This window comes from Apaloderma vittatum, unplaced genomic scaffold (genome assembly GCF_000703405.1).
Source record: "Apaloderma vittatum isolate BGI_N311 unplaced genomic scaffold, ASM70340v1 scaffold20025, whole genome shotgun sequence".
Lineage (NCBI taxonomy): Eukaryota > Metazoa > Chordata > Aves > Trogoniformes > Trogonidae > Apaloderma > Apaloderma vittatum.
This window is the reverse complement of record NW_009715729.1, coordinates 35200-53100: the sequence shown is the minus strand read 5'-3', so window position 1 is coordinate 53100 and position 17901 is coordinate 35200. Positions and strand designations below refer to the sequence as shown.

General features: G+C 37.5%; 1 protein-coding gene across 1 annotated transcript in view; it reads left to right on the top strand.

Moving 5' to 3' along the window:
- The first annotated feature begins 213 nt into the window (after positions 1 to 213).
- APOO (apolipoprotein O) overlaps positions 214 to 17901 on the top strand; it is a 32070-nt gene continuing 14382 nt past the window's right edge. The window contains exons 1-8 of the mRNA XM_009869284.1: positions 214 to 500; positions 2840 to 2975; positions 3886 to 3996; positions 6247 to 6366; positions 8931 to 8985; positions 10040 to 10135; positions 11889 to 11980; positions 17371 to 17478. Of these exons, the coding sequence (XP_009867586.1) occupies positions 214 to 500; positions 2840 to 2975; positions 3886 to 3996; positions 6247 to 6366; positions 8931 to 8985; positions 10040 to 10135; positions 11889 to 11980; positions 17371 to 17478 (1005 nt within the window). The remainder of the gene's footprint in view (positions 501 to 2839; positions 2976 to 3885; positions 3997 to 6246; positions 6367 to 8930; positions 8986 to 10039; positions 10136 to 11888; positions 11981 to 17370; positions 17479 to 17901) is intronic.

The window sequence follows — 17901 nt, the reverse complement described above, 5'->3', positions numbered from 1 at the left end:
GTTCCGCCTGCTTCCCCCTCTCAGAGTGGGGATTTTTCCTTACCCAGCTGACGAGACGCGGTAGAGAAGACTCCGGCCTTGTTACGAGCGGGTGATTTTTATGCCGTTCCGGCTCAAACTCACCTAAGCCGTGTCTTGCCCGGCGGCAGCTGGACGCAGGGTGTTTTGGCCGTGCCTCTCAGGGGCTGTTAGTGTTACCCTTGCTGCAGCCGCATGATTTCTCTTTTGAGCATTTCCACGCTGCTCGCCCTGCCCGTCCTGCACAAAAAGAAACGTTTGAAATTGCTTCTCGGCTGCAGCAGCACGGAGCTGCGAGTGAGCGTTATTGCGGGGGTTGCCTTCCTCACCTCGTCCCCCGAGTGTCCCTTGGTTGCGTGTCGGTCGTCGGCGAAATCTGCGAGAAGGGGCGAAGGTGGAGATCTGCACTTCAGACAGACCGTTGCCTCCAAGGGCTTGGCCTCTGATCAGAGCTCCAGTCCCCTTCAGGCTAAAAGCAAGTTGTAGGTTTCAGTCGAGTTGTTGTCATGACTGTTCGAGAAACAGGAGGCTTTTTAATAAACTGGTGACACTCGATTCTTGAAATTTGTTCTCTTCTGTACCCATTTTGTTTGTCACATATTGATAATATATCAGTAGAACAATATGCTGAGCACCCTATGCTTGCTGTACTCTTGCCCCAATGTCTTTTATTTTTGTACCTTAATGTTGAGACAGTTGCTGGAATTCTTACATAAGGATTTTGTTTTAGAATTGGTGAGAATTCCCTAAGTGATAGTGAATTGTCATTAAAGTGGTTATGTGTGAACTGGTGGATTTAGTACTATGCATAATATTCCTACTTTTACACAGCCATCAGACTTGACAGTTTTCAGTGCTTCAGGACGACCGAAGGGTTGGCTTCTTGTCCTTGATGTCTATGCTTGTCATTGATATCTGTGCTTCAGGGACAGGAGTGCTCAAGAGTTTTTGAGGGGGGTTGTTTTTTTAATTGAGGTTGAGAGATAGGGACAAGGATGGAAACGGAAGAGAAAAATGAAGCAGCTTCATACATTAGGATAAATATCAGCCTTCACAAAAGTACGATTAAGGATTTTTTTCCTTTTGTTCTTCAGTTCCCCAATTTTGACAGAGTGACAATAACAGTAACAAGTGAACTGAGAAACCACAGACAATGGTGGGGGGGGAGAGACAAAAGTGCTAATTAATCTTTATCTCATTGTTCCCTTGTTTGTATTGAGTACTAATACAGGATTTTTTCTTTCCAGAGGCGTTTTTTGGTTAGGAACCAAGAACTTTGAGAAAGAAAGTAAAGCAAGACAATAGAAGATGAAATATGATAGTCTTTTTCCCTCCAACTTTCAGATAGAATTTGCTTGAGCAGATAAAGTTGAATTCTTCACCTAGAGAAAGGAATAAATACCCTTTTTTACTTAAAGTAAATGCAGAGTATTGCTTAGAGGAAAGAATGTCAGCTCTGCTTTTTTTGGTGTCAGCTGGATATCTGTAAGATGGGCAAAACTGAAGGCATGCTCGAACAAAATTGGTTTAGTAATATGTGGTTAGTATCAAATTAAGAAATGAAATCTAGAAGTGAATTTGGAACAAAAAAATAGAATAGTTATTCTTGCATAATACCAAATAAACCTTTTAATGTGTGCATATATATGGTACTTTAGTGCTAGTTGTATCTGTCCCATAAACTTAACTGATATAGGGGACCATTGCAGTATAGCTTGAACAGCACATTTAAGGAGAGATTAGTCTTGCACATTTATGGTTAATTTCATTTTACTTAAAGTGCAAATATGAAAACTTTGGAAAATGTCTCCACTTCAGTATTTTGATAATATGAATAATTGACTTTTTAGGTCTGAGTAGTTCTGTGATCACTGATACCTGCTTGTGAAACCATTCTTATGCTCCACTGTTTGCATCTTTATGTAAAAAACTCAAATATTTAAAGCATTTGGCACCATTTGGACCGTTTGAAAATATTTTTCAAAATGAAAATGCATTTAGATTTTTGCCTTTTGGTGACAGAACAGTTTTGCAGTGAATATAGGAAAAATTGAGGAAATAGATTCTACAACTGTTAGTGGATAATGGCATTCATGTTTTTATCTTGACTAATGAAAGTGTGTGGAAAATCTTTGTTTAAGCAAATACTGTTAAGGATTATTCCTGTTTTTTCTTGGCTGTGGGGCAGCTGATCCAGTCCTTCTGGTATTTCATTATAGTGCTGTAGTAGTGAATCCATAAATTCAAATGAGGAAAAACTTCCTTTTTGAGCAAGTTTTTCCCTACCTTTTGATCCACTAGATCCCTTGTGTCTTTCTGAAAAGCAATCCTGTGACCTAGTTCTTGTGTGCTGTTCCTTGATGCATAAATGAATATATTCAGGAAGCTGTCAAACTATAGAGTTTAATTTTGAATTTGAGGAGTGTCTGAGTTACATTTGATGAATATTCCATCTGCAAAGCAGCCGAAGAAATTTAAGCTGCAAATGCTCATTTGTGTACAATAAGCATGTTGTCTGGATTGCTGCAAGGATATTTTCTAACAGTTCTTCAATGGACAGAAAGAAAGTTTCTCAGTAATTGTCCTGTGGCTAAGTCCATTATCATCATAACAGCATGAAAGCTGTATTGGTTTGACCAAGGCTTCAGTTTCGCAAGCGGCTAGGTCAGTGTTGTACCCTTACCACTGGTGAAAAGGAAGAGGGCTCGCTGCCTTCTCCTTTTTCATCCCCTGGCCACACAGTTCCTCTGGTGCTTGTCTGGCTGTTTCATGGATGGTTCAACTTGCTAAGCCCGCACAAAGCTCTCCGCTTCTTTTCCAGGATTAATCTTTTGCCAAATTGGCGAGGTGAATTGCCTCGCGGCGGAAGCGTCCAGCCACCAAAGCTAGGGCGAGGTGAGCAACAGCAGGACTTCTGGGAACCGGTGTCAAGAGTGGAGCCAGATCTCTCCGCTTTGGTGGCCGCAGGCTCTTAGATCCACTCACGCTGTAACCTGACACAACAAACCCCAGGCTGTTGTAACTCGGCATATGTTTATCTGATTATGAGATGTTGAAAGGTTTTCTCTTTGAACTGCTGGTTCTTGAGTTAAACATTGCTATTAATAAGGATGTGCATTTGTTGGAAAACGCTTTCTGTGTGTTCGTGATTTGCTACACAGCTAAGATTTTTACCATCTGCTTTTGAAGTTAAAGCAGTCTGCCGTGCTAAGAAATACAATTTAGTGTAGGTCCTGAAAAATTGCATCCACCTTGCTCATGGTGGTTGTGTTGTGTGACTGGATTGAATTGCAAGTATTCAGAACCAGTCAAATATCTGTCATGATGTACTGAAATTCATGTTTCTCACAGAAAAGTAAGAGATATTCCTAAAGTTCTTAGAAAGCAATGGTTATGATACTTCCAGCTGTAAGTCTCCTTCCCCCCCCCCCAAATCTAGATGCAAACAATATCTGGTAATAAAATGCTGAATTTTTTGGTACTAACTATGGTAAATTGAAGGTGTTACAGGCATTCACAAAACTGTTCAAAATTTGAATATAATATTATTAATATGTATCCTGAGAAAGTTAATAAAAATTATGTTTCAAGGGAGAGAAGACAGAAGATCTTTTTGTGAGGTGAAAGCGGATGAGATGAACATTTGTATCTTCTGTCTCCTTTAGCCTTAGGCTTTTCCAGATATCATCTGTCTGAAAGTGTTGGATTGTGTACCCCTGACTCCCCTTTCTCCTAACTTCTAAGCATTTTAGTATGCCCTGTATGACCATATATGAGGACATAAACATTGTCAGCTTGGATGCATTGAAATGTGTTGCTATTTTGTTTGAGCTTAATGACTTACATGTTTTCCTCTAATGTTTCTAGGTAATTCGGCAGGGGGCCACCCCTGTTAGCCTGAGCTTGCTCGCTATCCAGGTTTATGCTGCTTCTTCAGAGAAGGACACTTCCAAAAAGGAGTTACTGAAAATTGAGGAGGTAAGGTTAGAGTCCTAATGCTCTTCTATCTATACAGAAATACCTGCAGAGTTCTGAAAGACGTGATGTTTTTCATGCTTGATAGCATTTAGGTACATCTCTTTTGTATTTAGGCCTTTAAACTTGCTTCTCAATTTTCAGTAATAAAGATGATGATATGGATTTGCTTCTTTTACCCAGCAGTTGTGATCGACGCCCTCTGCTTGATAGTGTCAGGCTTGCTTGTGTGTAAGATCTTTTTCCTGCATTAAAGCCTTCTGTTCTTCAGTCAGGAATTACCTTTTCAAGTTTTTGGATTTACTTGCCATATTTCAAATCCACAGGAGTATTTTCTTTGCTTTTTATCCAGTTAACACCGTGTATTTTTTTATTACAAGTGCTAATGCCAAATTTTTATTAAAATTTCATGTATGCTCTCCAGTAAAACAGCAAACCAGAAGTTTTTATTTCTAAAAAAGATTCTTTCTTTTTTTTTTTCTTTTTACAGGCAAAATGTTTGTATGACAATGCTTTGAACCCAGTATAGTAGCCTACAGGGTTTTAGCGGTTTTCCTTTCTTTACAATATTCAGACCTAAGGAACAACAAATACAAAAAATAGTGATAATAAAAATCTGCTTTCTCTAAGATGTTACAAAAGTCTTTGCTGTATCAGAAGTAGAACTTTAAAACACCTTGTCAAACCAAAAACTCACAGGCTTTTAACACTTTCCAACATCAAAATATGAAAATAAAAAAATCGTAGTTCGTAACTAAATGCAGCTTTATATCCATGTGAGTTTGTAGCTGTTTAAAACATATAAAGTACTTAAGCCCAAGCTAAAGTGTCGTTGCATGGGCAGTGTAACAAAATGAAGCGTATTTTTGTGTGTAGGTAGGTCTTTTGGCTGCATACGCATCGGCAGTTGACACGCATCCCACGACAGGAGCGGTGGCTGAAGCCATCTCCTGGCTTTCCCCCAGCACAGTAACCTCAGCCGGGGCTGTCGCGTGCCCTGTCCTGCTGCTGGCGTGAGTCAGGCAGGAGGCAGGAGTCTGAAGTTACATACATACCAAAGAATTGGCTTGCTTCAGCAAAGCAGAATGTGCAAGCCGTGGAGTTTTGGCTGCCTTTTTTCCCATTCACGGAGCACATTAGTTTGGATCTCTGCTCGGTCAGCTGTCTGATCACGTAAAATACATGGAAATTTCCTTATCTCCGCGACTTTGGTCCTTGCGCCAGACGTGGCTGTTAGATTGTCTAATGGGATCGAAGTTAAGCTGATTGTGACTGTGATTGCCAGAGGTCACCAGATTTCCTAGGGAAGCGAAACTTAAAATGCTCACCTTTCCAAGTGTTACGGGAAATCCGACTGCATGAGTTATGAAATTATTTAACAAATTCTGTGCCATTATATATTTTGATATGCTTAGCAACTTTTTTATTATGATAGAGATACAGTTGTCTTCCATCCAACAACACATAGAATCATAGAATTGTCAGGGTTGGAAGGGACCTTAAAGATCATCTAGTTCCAACCCCCTGCCACGGACAGGGACATCCCCCACTAGATCAGGCTGCTCAGAGCCCCATCCAGCCTGGCCTTAAAAACTTCCAGGGATGGGGCTGCCATCACCTCTCTGGGCAACCTGTGCCAGTGTCTCACCACCCTCATGGGGAAGAGCTTCTTCCTAATGTCCAATCTGAATCGATCCAGTGGCTGTTACAGTTCCCATGTGCTCAGCCCCATGGTGCTGCTAACGCTGCCAGTTGCTGCTGTGGTTAATGACTACAGCATTGGGATGTGGTACTGTCTTCCTGCTCAGTAACAATCAGACAAATTTATATGGGATGTTAGCTTTGTTGGGAGCTACTTAGATGCTTTAATGACGGCTTGTGCAAATATAGAAAATGATTGATTGTGATTTGGTATGTTAGCTGGGAACCAGAAGTGCTGATGAAGACCTGAAACATTTTTCACAATTATGTTTTGTGTTCTTATTAAAGTAGTTAAATATTAATTTATAACCTGTGACTTGGATCATATAGCAGTTATGGATGAATTGCACAGCAATTAGAAGTCATCTTCATCATAGTATATAATTAAACTTTGCTCGTAATTGTCTCACAGCCATGCCTGACTTTTTATTATGTATTGTTTATGTAGTAAGCACTGTGTTAGGTGTTCTCTGGTTGGACTGTTCATGCCCTGAAGACCTACTTACACAATTACACCTTTGGTTTTAACCTCTTGTTTGCTGATATTCACAGCTGTCGCTCTACTCCTCTCCAGCTCGTGAGACGAGATATGTGGAGAATCCACAAACCCAACTGGAAGAGGAGATTTCACATTTACGACATGCTATGGAACCGTATACAGCCTGGTGTCAGGTATAATGGTTTTTATCACATCTGGGAGTGGATCAGTGATAAGGGTTGAGCTGGGATTTTTTTTTGGAGGCATAAGTAATAGCAGCGAAGTAAAAGTTGATAGCTGTACAAGCGTTTTTCTAAAATGCTGCATTACTTGAAATTTTCCACAGTTTGGATTTTCTTCACACAAACCCCAGTTGGTCTTTCTGCTACTTTGCTGATCTGCCTGCATTTTTGCATTTTATATCCCCCTCACCAAGAATTTAAATTAGCTAAAGCTTAGAATTTTTATTTGAAATAAAATTTAAGCTTGAAGATATCTAGGGATATCTGGATTTGGTACAGTCCTCTGACTGAGGAAGAGATGAGAGTGATTAAACTTGTATTTTCCATACCCAAGGAGAAGGCCTTAAATTATGAAGCAGTGTGTTTTGGAGCAGCAATACCAAGTTGTCCTCACCGCAAGTGTGACAGAACACAGCTTTGTGGAAAATAAATCAGTGTTTGCTGAACTGGAATGTTAAGGGAAGGAGTGCAGCCTTTTGGAAAAGAGAAAATCCCCGGCCTCTAACAGTGGCAAAACTAAAGCCCAGAACTTACCCCAAAATTTTCTTAAGTACTTTTTTAGGTACCATGTTTATACTAGGCAGTCATTAAAGACAAAAATAGTCTTTGGAGCATAGAGGAAAACCAAGATCTTTGTAATCAAGGCATAAATTACTGAAAATAGATTGCAGGGTCATATGATGGCTTTCTTTCTCTTTCCTGACCCAGCAAATGTTGAGGCTTACTTTTGAAACAAGGGTATCCTTCTCATCTCATTGCCTCTTGGCAACTTCAGGTGATTCTCTCCTTGGTACTCTGGTTCTTGTGAATCCTTGTGAAGGCAGTTTTTCCAGTTCTCCGTAGAAAGCCAAGCAGTTCGGATCAAGGTGCCCTTTCTGCCTGGAAGTTCTGTGTTGTGGCACTAACCTTTAACAGTACAAAAACATTTTATCAACATACTCAGGGTTACTCAGTCTAGCGATGTGTTTCCAAAGTGCCACCAGCAGGAGTACTGACTTCAGTTTTGAAGGAGAAGGGTTGTTTTCCACACTTTAGTTAGAGGTCTGACCTCCTTGGATACATGGGTTGCCTGTGGTAACCGTAACCTGGGAATGAAACCTGAGGCAAGGTTAGTTGCCTGGTTGGACTCACTGCAGGTAAGGCTTGAACAGCACTGTATGTCTCACTGGCCTGTTTTGTTCCCATCTGCTTTATTTTTTTGTCTGCGTGGTGATCATTTACACGAGATGTCCTTGCCTGCTTACACACAACAAGCCATTTCCTGGTGGTGGTTTACTGACTCATTTTACAAAGCGGGCATGTAAACTTCATGGGTTTGGGGTCATCTTGCTTGCTTTACTGTAGTCAGGGATTGTTTTGGGTTTACACCACCTCTACCACCTGCTATGTTAAAGAAAATGACATTTTAGATGTGTCTCACTTGTCTTTAAAAACATAAAAATTATGTTTGTATATCCATTTTAGTTTTTCAAAATTGCTTGCTTAACTTTAGTGGAAAGTTAGTTCAAATCACAGGTGTAGAAATGAGCCAATTACCTGTGAGCCAGAATAGCAGACTTAGTCTCTGTGATCTTCAGAGCATGTTCTTTTTCCATTGGCTTTTTTAAGACCAACATCCATTTAGAGTTATATTGTGAGTCACATGTTAACACTTCTTTTTTTTTTTTTTTTTCCATGACAAGTTGTTTTTTTAAGTCACTCTTGCCAGTGAGGAAGTGAAAGGTCAAAAGATATTATCCCCTGTGCAGTATTCTAAACAAATGCTTTCACTTCTGCACAGATACAGCTCTAGAGGGGCTGTGAGACTGTTTTCTGCTTTAGCTCTGGGCATGCATGTTTGTGAATTTGTTCCCTAGTTGATAGACAGCTTTACACTGTCTCTTGGAAGGATTGTTAGCGTAATAATAATTAGCAGGGTTGCTCTTACTGAGATTTCTTTTTTTTTCTACTGTGATTAAAGGCAATGTGAATTCTTTTACTTCCTGCATGTTTTCAGTTTGAGAAAAAAATCTAGAACAAGTCCGTGAGTTTGATGCAGTGCTCTTTGATTTACTTTGGACGTTGTGTGGACGTCCCGTTCTCCAAGTCACTTCAAAAAAGCAGTTTTGCTAGCCTAAGATAGTCTCTTGGAAAGTGGAATTTATCACCTTGCAGAAGGAGTCATGTACCCCCGTGAAGCGCTTGGAAGGAGTTGAAGTGTTGTACTTCCTTCCTATGCACCAACTCAAGTATTTGAGCTACCTGATCAGGAGCTCAGTGAAATACTGAAGTCGACTTCCGTGTTTTGAGATACTACATTTCATCTGTGCCCAATGCCAAATCTAACGTTGAGCAAGCATACCCCTGGAAGTGAATGGTGGAAGTGGAAATAAAAAAAAAAGTTATTTTAGGGACACAGCACTTTTTTTTTTTTTTCCCCTTCTCTTTTCTTCATCAGGACAGTTACAATCTATAATTAATATTTTACTTACTTGGTGTCTATTTACTGTTGTTTCCTTTTTTTTTTTTTTTTTTAGGATCTTTATGCCAAAGCTATGCCCAAATTAGAAAAAGCTGTTGAGCATGGTAGAGGTAAATCAGTTTAGTTTTCTTAAGTAGCACATTAAAATGCAGGATTGTACTGTATCTTCTGTTAAAAGGGAATTCCATAAAGCACCATATGTATGTGATTTCTATGCCTTTAAGACTATTTTATTTGCACTGTTTATCTGTTTAAATTTCTTTGCAGGTCATTATGACACTACATTTCTAAACAATTAAAATCTGATACCTGAATCTCTGTTGTTCAATGTTGTTAAAAATGACAGTTATGCAGAAAGAGAAGGAAAAAAAGCCTTATATTTTATTCCCAGCCAGTAGGTTTTGCTTGGCCCAGCCTAGTATCTAAACTTCCTGCAATATTTATTATTTGTCACAAGTGTTAGGTCTTTTGTTTGTAATATTTAGTCTTTTTATTTTCGTTTGCTTCCTTGGATCTCCTAAGAAATTTGAATTGATCCAAAATAATTGGTATTTATTTTTGGTTTTGGAAGCATCCTTTCATACTTAGGCTTATCAAGACTATGCATGGATGCTGCCTAGAGCTCATTTCAGCCACTCTGCCTCTTTTCCTTAAACTTAGCAGTATCAGACTTTTTAACTCATTTGTATGGAAGATTTTTCATAGTTTTCCATTCCCACATCAGACTCCCATCTCGGAGTGAGCTTTGTTTATGCTGTGTCTTTTCTTTGTTCTGTGATTTGTTTTTTTTACCGTGTTTTACTGAAACATTCTTGTTGACGTGTAAATGTAAGAATCCATTTTGCAAAGTTTTTTCTCGCTAATTTGAAAAAAATATAATCGAGACGCAAAAGAGCAAAACAAAAGAGATGACCCAGGAGCAAAGGCAAAAGCTTCTATGGAAATTGGTAGATACAATATGATGTTCAGTTTCATTCATGTGTCACTAGAGAAGATCTAAAAGGCTTTGAATTTTATGCCAGCAAATCTAAAATGTGCATGATAGTTAAATGTGTTTTGATAACTCTTTATATTTTGTAATAATTGCCAGCATATTTTGATGATTTCTTATCACACAAACACTTTCACGTTACATTAAAGCACTTTGTTCTGACTTCTTTTCAGAGGGCTTTGATTTTCTGCAAAACCCCCCTGCTGGATTTTATCCAAGACTTGGTGTGATAGGTTTTGCTGGAATTGTTGGATTGTTTCTTGCCAGAGGTGAGTGGAAACCTTGTGAACTGCTTATGTTATGATTTGGGATAAATAATTTATTTGTTTGTTTGGTATTTGTTTGTTTTTTTAATTACGATGCGTGAGATTTGAGTTACCTGTACAAGCATGTTTCTGCAATGTTCCTTCAATTATAACGAAACTTCACATAAAGGGTGTGTCGTAACCATCAATTAGTGTTTATGAATACTGTATTTATTACTGGAATCTAGTCTTTGATCTTTTCCAGTTCTAGCTTATTATAGCAAAAATGGGAAGGATTTTACTTATTTTTTTTATCCTAAAAATCTTAATTACTTAAGGTCTTGATCATATTTGATCATATATGTCATTGTAGAAAACTGCAGAGGAATAAATTCTGTTAAAATACAAAGATTCCTGATCTTTAGTACAACTAGTTATGTATTCAAGCACAGAACTGCTGCAGATGGTGATACTCAGCTCAAATACTTGTGAACTCTGGGTGTGCTATAAATATATGCAAGTTTTGTGTTACAGAAAAGTGACAGAGTTCTTTTCATCCCACTAGCTGGAAAAACTAATAGGTTTCTGGTCTCGTAGAAATAAATGTTAGTTTAAGAAATGTTAGTTGTGAAAAAGTATTTTGTGTTTGTATTGAGATATTCTTAATACACTGAAACGAAGTAACATAACAAGAAAACTTTTAGGTAATGGAACTGTAAAGTTCTAGAATTTAAATACTAATGAGAACTTGCTTTGAATAAAAATACACCTTTGGGCTTGTGTGTGTTGAACAAACTGAAAGCATGTGCTTGGCTATGTAGAAACGGAAAGCATTCTCTGAATACATGCGATCCTCAAAGTATTTAATTTTCCAGTGAAGATGATGAAAGCAATACTTTTAATTTTTTTCCTTGCATGTTTTTTTTTTTTTTAAATTAAGATCAAGCTCTCCAACTTTATGCATTTGAAATTCTTCCTCTTCGGATTCACGCTTCTTTAGTTATGTGATTATGAACGAGCCTTTACAACTGTAGCAAAATGGTGGGAGATGGGGATCTGAAGGATTAGAGCGTCCTAGGTTTAATAAAAGTAAAAATTGCTGAATAGAGAGTTCAAATTGATTTTAAAAGTTCAGAATTTAGTTGAGGAATGAGCAATAGGCATGCAAGATAATTGTAAGTACTTTAGTTTAAAAGTACTTTCAAATGCTTTGCAAATTGCTATAGTGAATCAAGAAAAATTATTCGTAAGAGCAATTGTGGAAGAATTGGTATTTGTGAGTCAAGGTAACTCCTAGTTTGTATTGGAATGTCTCTTGTTCTGCCCCATGTATCAGAGGAATGCTATCCTAACCTTTCTTTGCCAGAATTTTCCTTTTAGTTTAGAGAAGAGAATTAGTTGGTACAAATTTCTGAACTCTCTCTTAACTGTGGTTTTTATTTCATTATTCAGTACTGAAATAAATTATGTATTACAACTAAATACAGTTGTAAGATAATTTTCATTATGGAAAGATGATTATAAAAATAGTCTCCTAAAAAGGTTAAGAGAATAATTACTGATCAGACTACTCATGTTTCTTAAGAAACCAGTAGGACTGAACAGAAAATATGCTAAACTGCAATTAATAAAATGAGTTTGATTATAAATAAAAGATTAGGGCCATTCAGATGTCTTCGTTAATATGTACTCTAACAGCATTTTTGGTTTTGGTTTTGTTTTCTTTGTGTTGTGATTTGTTGTTGGGTTTTGTTTTTTTTGTTTTGTTATGAAACAGGCTCAAAAATAAAGAAGCTAGTGTATCCTGCAGGTCTGATGAGTATTGGTGCCTCCATGTATTACCCTCAGCAGGCGGCTGCTATTGCAAAGGTCAGTGTTGATACTTTTCTTTGGAGAAGTGTCTTTTACTTCGACTGTTGCTTCCTACCTTCAAATTAAGTGATAACTCATTTTTAAAAGCCATGTGTGTGTGCTTGGCGCTTAACAAAATAGTAGGCACTTTGTCAAAGAGCATTCAGTCTAAGCTGGAAGACAGTCAGACATTCTGTTTTTTTAATGACTTTTTTCGAACATCTGCAGTTGTGTCTCCAGTTTGAGATACTTAATGTGTAATTACTTGAGGTTAGAGATTCAGAAAGGAAATTAACATAGATATGCTTATTAAGTACAGTTTGCACATTTAATTACAATACTAAGGAAGCCTGAAATATCTTGAGAAAGGTAGGATGCACATTCTGGAGTGGGGTAAGAATTCTGCCACTTACTGGATGCCTTTCCTATTTATTGTTTGTTATTTCAGGCACATAAGAAACATTAACTTAGGTTTGTAGTTTCCTGTGAAAGAGAGAAGTGAAGAGGACAGACAGTTGCTCACGGGCGCTACTGATGTCACTTTGTGTGCCTTGCTGTCCACACTTAACTGTACCGGCAGAATCCTCAGTTCCTCACTACGTTCTTTTTCAGATCCATCTTTTAACCACTCACAGTGCACATCTTTTAGCGTGTCAGAAATTCTTTATATTTGGGGCTTTGGTAATCTGGTTATGACAGTTATTGGTTACTTGTGACTAACACTGATGTCAGGATGAAAATATGGTATTCTCAAGAATACATGACGCTCTTTGAAAACGGAAAGGTCATTGACTTAGAGGGAGTCAAAAATGCCGTGTTTGAACTCTGCCAATATGATGATACCCTGATCTTTGATGGAATCTTTTTTTAGTGCTTCCAGGATTCAGATGCTCTAAATACAGACAGTTCTGTTGGCTTGTGCTCAGGGAGTGAATATTATGCAAGTGGCAGTGTCGCTGAAAGCAACAGCAGGAAGAAAAATAATGAAAATTTAAGAAGCTTAGACGTCTCTGTTGGAAATGATGTATTAAAATTCTAGTTGCCTTCTGAATGGTGAAGTGGGAAGTGATTGAACGGTGTTCAAACTGATGTTATTGTTTTTAAAGAAGCTCATTTCAGTCTTAAGTAAGGATTTGCTACTAACAGCTTCACAATACCATGTTTATTTTATGAAAACTTTGAAGTGCATGATTGCCCTTTGATTAATTCACAGTTCTTAGTTTGACTGTAATGAAAAATCTGATATGAGACCATGAGCCTGAAACTTGATTGGAATAGGCTTAGCTTTGTTGACTTGGTCAGGACACTAGACATATGAATTTGGAAACTACTGTGGGGAGAGTGATATCCTAGATACTGTTTTGGTTCCTATAATCTCGCTTGCACTTTGTTTTTCTTAAAGAAACAAAGTTTTAAGCATATCGGATCTTAACTGTCATAATTTTAATACTTTGATCTGAAATTGGAAGCGTTCTCTAGTAATTATTTTTAAATGTTTCACTGGCCTTTCAGAAAATTTCTATAAGCTTAGAAAGGGATGTCTGCAGTACATAGCTCACTTGCCAAGTTAATAGAACAGTATAGGAAATATTCTGGAACATAAATTTTTTTTTTATATATGCTTTATATTTGAGGGATTTTCTGCCGCATTTGAGTACTTCATTGCTGCTTTTTCATATGTAGTGGTATAGTTCCCTTCATTCAGTAAAGTTTCAGATTTAACCACACTTTTAAAAGGTTTGGGTGTGGGGGTTTTTTTTTCCTTCTGACCTTTGTTAAAGACTTTCCATTGGAGAGCTGGAAATAAACACAGCAATATATATTTGCAGTTGAGGTATAACACTTGATGCATCTGTCTGGAAGAAATCCTTTGCCTTTAATTAAAATGTATCGGTTGTTAAGTGATGTTATAGCAACAGAGATTTTCATTGGTAATGGGTAGTTTTCAGACACTATTTATCTAACTGGAGGTGGAAGAAGTGCCCAGGCTAATTATTGTTTTTTTCTTGTTTTAGTGATCTGTCTAATAAATCACAGATTTGTAAGGGATTTATTTCCTTATACCGTAATTTGTATAACTTTGAACAAATGATTAGACTGTGTAAGTGGTAAGGAAACCGAATTTAATACTAAAGTTCATTTTGTTCTGATGGAACTTTTAACTAGTGTTTTGGAACTGTATTGCTTTCCAGTGAACCATAACACGTTCAAAATATTTTGTCTTTATTGTGGCTTATCCTCCATCTCGAAAAAACTTTCCATTATGAAGTTACTTAAACCAGTCTTTTTATCATTGTAATTATTTTTTGTTCCTTCTTACTAAAACTCCTCAAATTTTTAAAGTAGCATGTTATGCTTACCTTCTTCTTGAAAGAAAAAGCTTACTAATATACGTTTATTTCTTTGACAACAAACTAAGTTATTTCTGTGTCTTTTGAACCTATACCTCATCCCTCGCCCAATTGAGTCCATAAGGCATAATAAATAGTTGGACTGGCACAACCAAGAGCGTGGCGTGGTTACGGGAACTGTAAGCTGAAGAGAAGAAGTTGGGGTCTCTTGATCCGTGTCCAGTGCAGAATGAAATGCTTGTGAAATTGCACTAGGGCTACTTTGTCAACAATACAAATCTAGAAAAGCCAGCAAATTCTCAGTTTAGTTTCTCGGCATGCATTGTAGATTAAGGATTGCTAGCCATAATTCAATAATCTTGATGTGTAACATATGCAATAGTCAGTATTATATGCTTATGGTTCTGCGTGGAATTAAAATACAGGAGCTTGTTTACATGCCCGTTAGGCCTTAGAGACTGCTCTTCCTACCCTAGACATGCCCAGTACAGATGTCTGTGGCCCAAGGTCACTTTCAAACTATTTCAGAGTCCCTGCTGGGAACCACTCAATCTGACTCTTGAACTTGTTTGTTCAAATTTAGCATACATACTGTCACATTGAACAGAGATGGTATTTTAGCCTGTTGTAACTTAACACAAACCAGCTGGAAATTGTTATCTTCCAGAAATTAAGAATTTCAGATGACTGAACGGAAAAGGAAGTTCTTTGAAAGGAACTCTTTGTATGGACGTTCGAATGAACATTTTGAACAACTGAGTAAACCATTTGTACGATTATTGTTCCTTTTACTTGTCCTGGTTGGAACTGCCACTCCTGAGAACAGTGGTGGCAACTGCAGCATCCACCTGCTTCCTCTTCAACTCCTCTGTGAACAAGAGAGGTATAAAACGCAAGCCTAACCTGTGGCTCTAGGGATGTGTCGACGAGTGGGTGCGTTGGGTGGCTATAAAAATTTCTTGGCTATGTTCCTGTTGACCCTGGAATTTGAGGCTTCCAGATCTAGCTTCCAGATTCTGTGTAGAATTGTGTTTTTCAGCCCATGGGAACTGTGAAGGTGAGGGTGGGTCCCAGCTGGAGGGAGGTGTGTACAGTGTGGGAATGCTGATTGCCTGAGGGAGACCTCCCTTGTTGCCCTCCCTTGTGAAGTAGCTACTTCACTCCAGCATTTGAGTGACCAGTGACTCATGTAGTGCAATTCATAATTCACTTGATCGTATGACTCCTATAATAAGGATATTTTTAAGTTTGAACTGTTAAGTATTTAGAAAGTTCTTAAGTATTTTAATTATTTTTTAAGCAGGAACAAGAAATAATGGCTTATGGATAGTTGTTATTTCTCATTTTATGTTGATAGCTGTGGCCTCAGTAACATTGCAGATTCTGTTTGTTTTGTTTGTGGTTTTGTTGTTTTTGTTGTGGGGTGTTGTGTTTTGATTTTTTTTTTTTTTTAACTGTGGTTATTTTTCAGTCCTGGTTGGTTTGTACGGCTTGCATAACTGGTAACACTATCTTTCCAGGTGAGCCATAGGCTCCTCTGACGTGCAGAACTAATTTGTTGACAATGAACACTCCTGATACTGAAAAAGAAGATAACTTGTCTACACCTGTACTGTTTTAATTGAGGGGTTTTGGAGATTTAACACATTAATTCCGGGAACAGCTGGTGTGCTTTTTTCTGATAACCTTTATCACCTTCAGATACAGAGAAAACTCAGTACATCATAACAACTAGTAATTGTCAAGTATGTAACTGTTAAGTATGCTAAGTGTTTGTATTTAAAACAGTCTATGTTTTGGATTTAGTTGCTGATTTGGGTTTGTTTTCTTTTAATTCTAATTATTAAATAGCCTTTTTTGTGAGGCAGCAGCACGATCTCTGCCTAGAAGCACATCCCTTAGCATTGTGGTACTTAATTTTGTTCAGACAAAGGGAAGTGGCTCTTCACACCTTTTGTGCCCAGTGGCAGAACTGCTTGGCACAGGATGTTGTGGGTGCTAAAAACTTGCATGGCGTTGGAGGGGAAGTGCAGCAAGTTAATGGGAGGGAAATTCCTTGTGTGTTTTTGATACGCCTAGAAATCACATGTGGCTCGGGGCACCTCTGAACAGCAGTTTAGTGGACACTGGAAGAAACTTTTTCAGAAACATCAGAAAACTGTGTCAGAAACATCATTTATGCTTGCCCTCTTCTCATAGTTTTGGTTTTCCAGCTTTGCCTGCAGTGGAAGATAGAGTGATACTTCCTTATTTCTCGATTTTGTTATTCTTTTTTTCATTTTGAAAGGAAATTTAATTTTGATGGCAAATTGCCCATTTTTGCTGTTGTTTATTTGTAAGAAATTGATAGTGATATTGAAAGTGAGTACTGACCTGAGCCTGGGGCTGTAAAAACCTAACACTCTTGAGTTTTAAAGGATACTATGAATATTACAGTTCCATATCATCTAAGGGGCAGGAGATACTCTTTTATTGGACTTAAAGATTTTTTTCTGTTTTGAAATTACCTCTTGGTGTAGTATAGCAAACACCGTCTTTCCTAGCTGACTTCTTTTTTGAGAGTTGACAGTTGGTTTATTCATTATGGCAATCTATCAGAAAATTAGGTTTTAAATAGTAAATAAAAAGAAACAAAGTGGTATTCTTAACGGTTCTGTCAAAGCAGGAAAACTGTAAAATTGCAAAATAGTGGCAAACTAAGTGGGATTTGTTGGTATTGTTTTGTTTTTAAAATTATTATGGTCAAATTAAAAAGTAATTTGCATACGTTAAATCTGTTGAATGTTGAACACTAAGAAAACCAGAATTATCTTCCTGCAGCAGCATTCCACTTCTTTTTATACGGATATATTTTTCATGTAGTCTTCAAACAGCAGATTGGCTTTTCTTATTCCTCATATGTCAAGTTTTTTTCAGGATTATTAATGCTTTATCACCCTCACCTTGAACAGAAGGGTGTTAAAGGTTTTGTGTTTTGACACTTCTGCTTAAACAAGAAGCTAAATAATATTTCCCAGATTATTAAGTTCATGCTTTCTAATATCTTTTGTTTAAAAGGTCGCTGGTACACAGCTGTATGACTGGAGTCTTCAGGGATATATTGCTGTAGAATCTATCTGGAAGGATAATCCTAAGAAGAAGAAATCTGGAGAAAAAAGTGATAAGGTAAGAAGTCTGAGGAGCTTGATTTCTGAATTTACCACTGCATTTTCAGACAAAGAATATGGGAACAATTGTGGAGTTGGTTTTTTTTTCCTGCTCTGACTCAAGTTTTATTTCTGAAGACAAAGATGTCATTCTGTCTTCCTAAGCTGTGGCAAAATGTTAAGCTTATTTCAAGTTAAACTTTAAAAAATGCTGTTTGGAAGTTTTCTTTAGTATGATCTACTGTTTAATACAAAAGTTGGGAGTGTTGTGGTGGGAATGCTGGGGATCAAGCTCTTACAGTCTTTATTATTTAAAAAAAGAACCTTTAGTTTTTAGAAAAAAAAATTTTACAAGCTCCATCTAAAAATCTGAAATAACTTCTATTTTTCATTACATATATCCTCTCTGAAAGAGATAACAAAATCTTGTTTCCACTTTGTT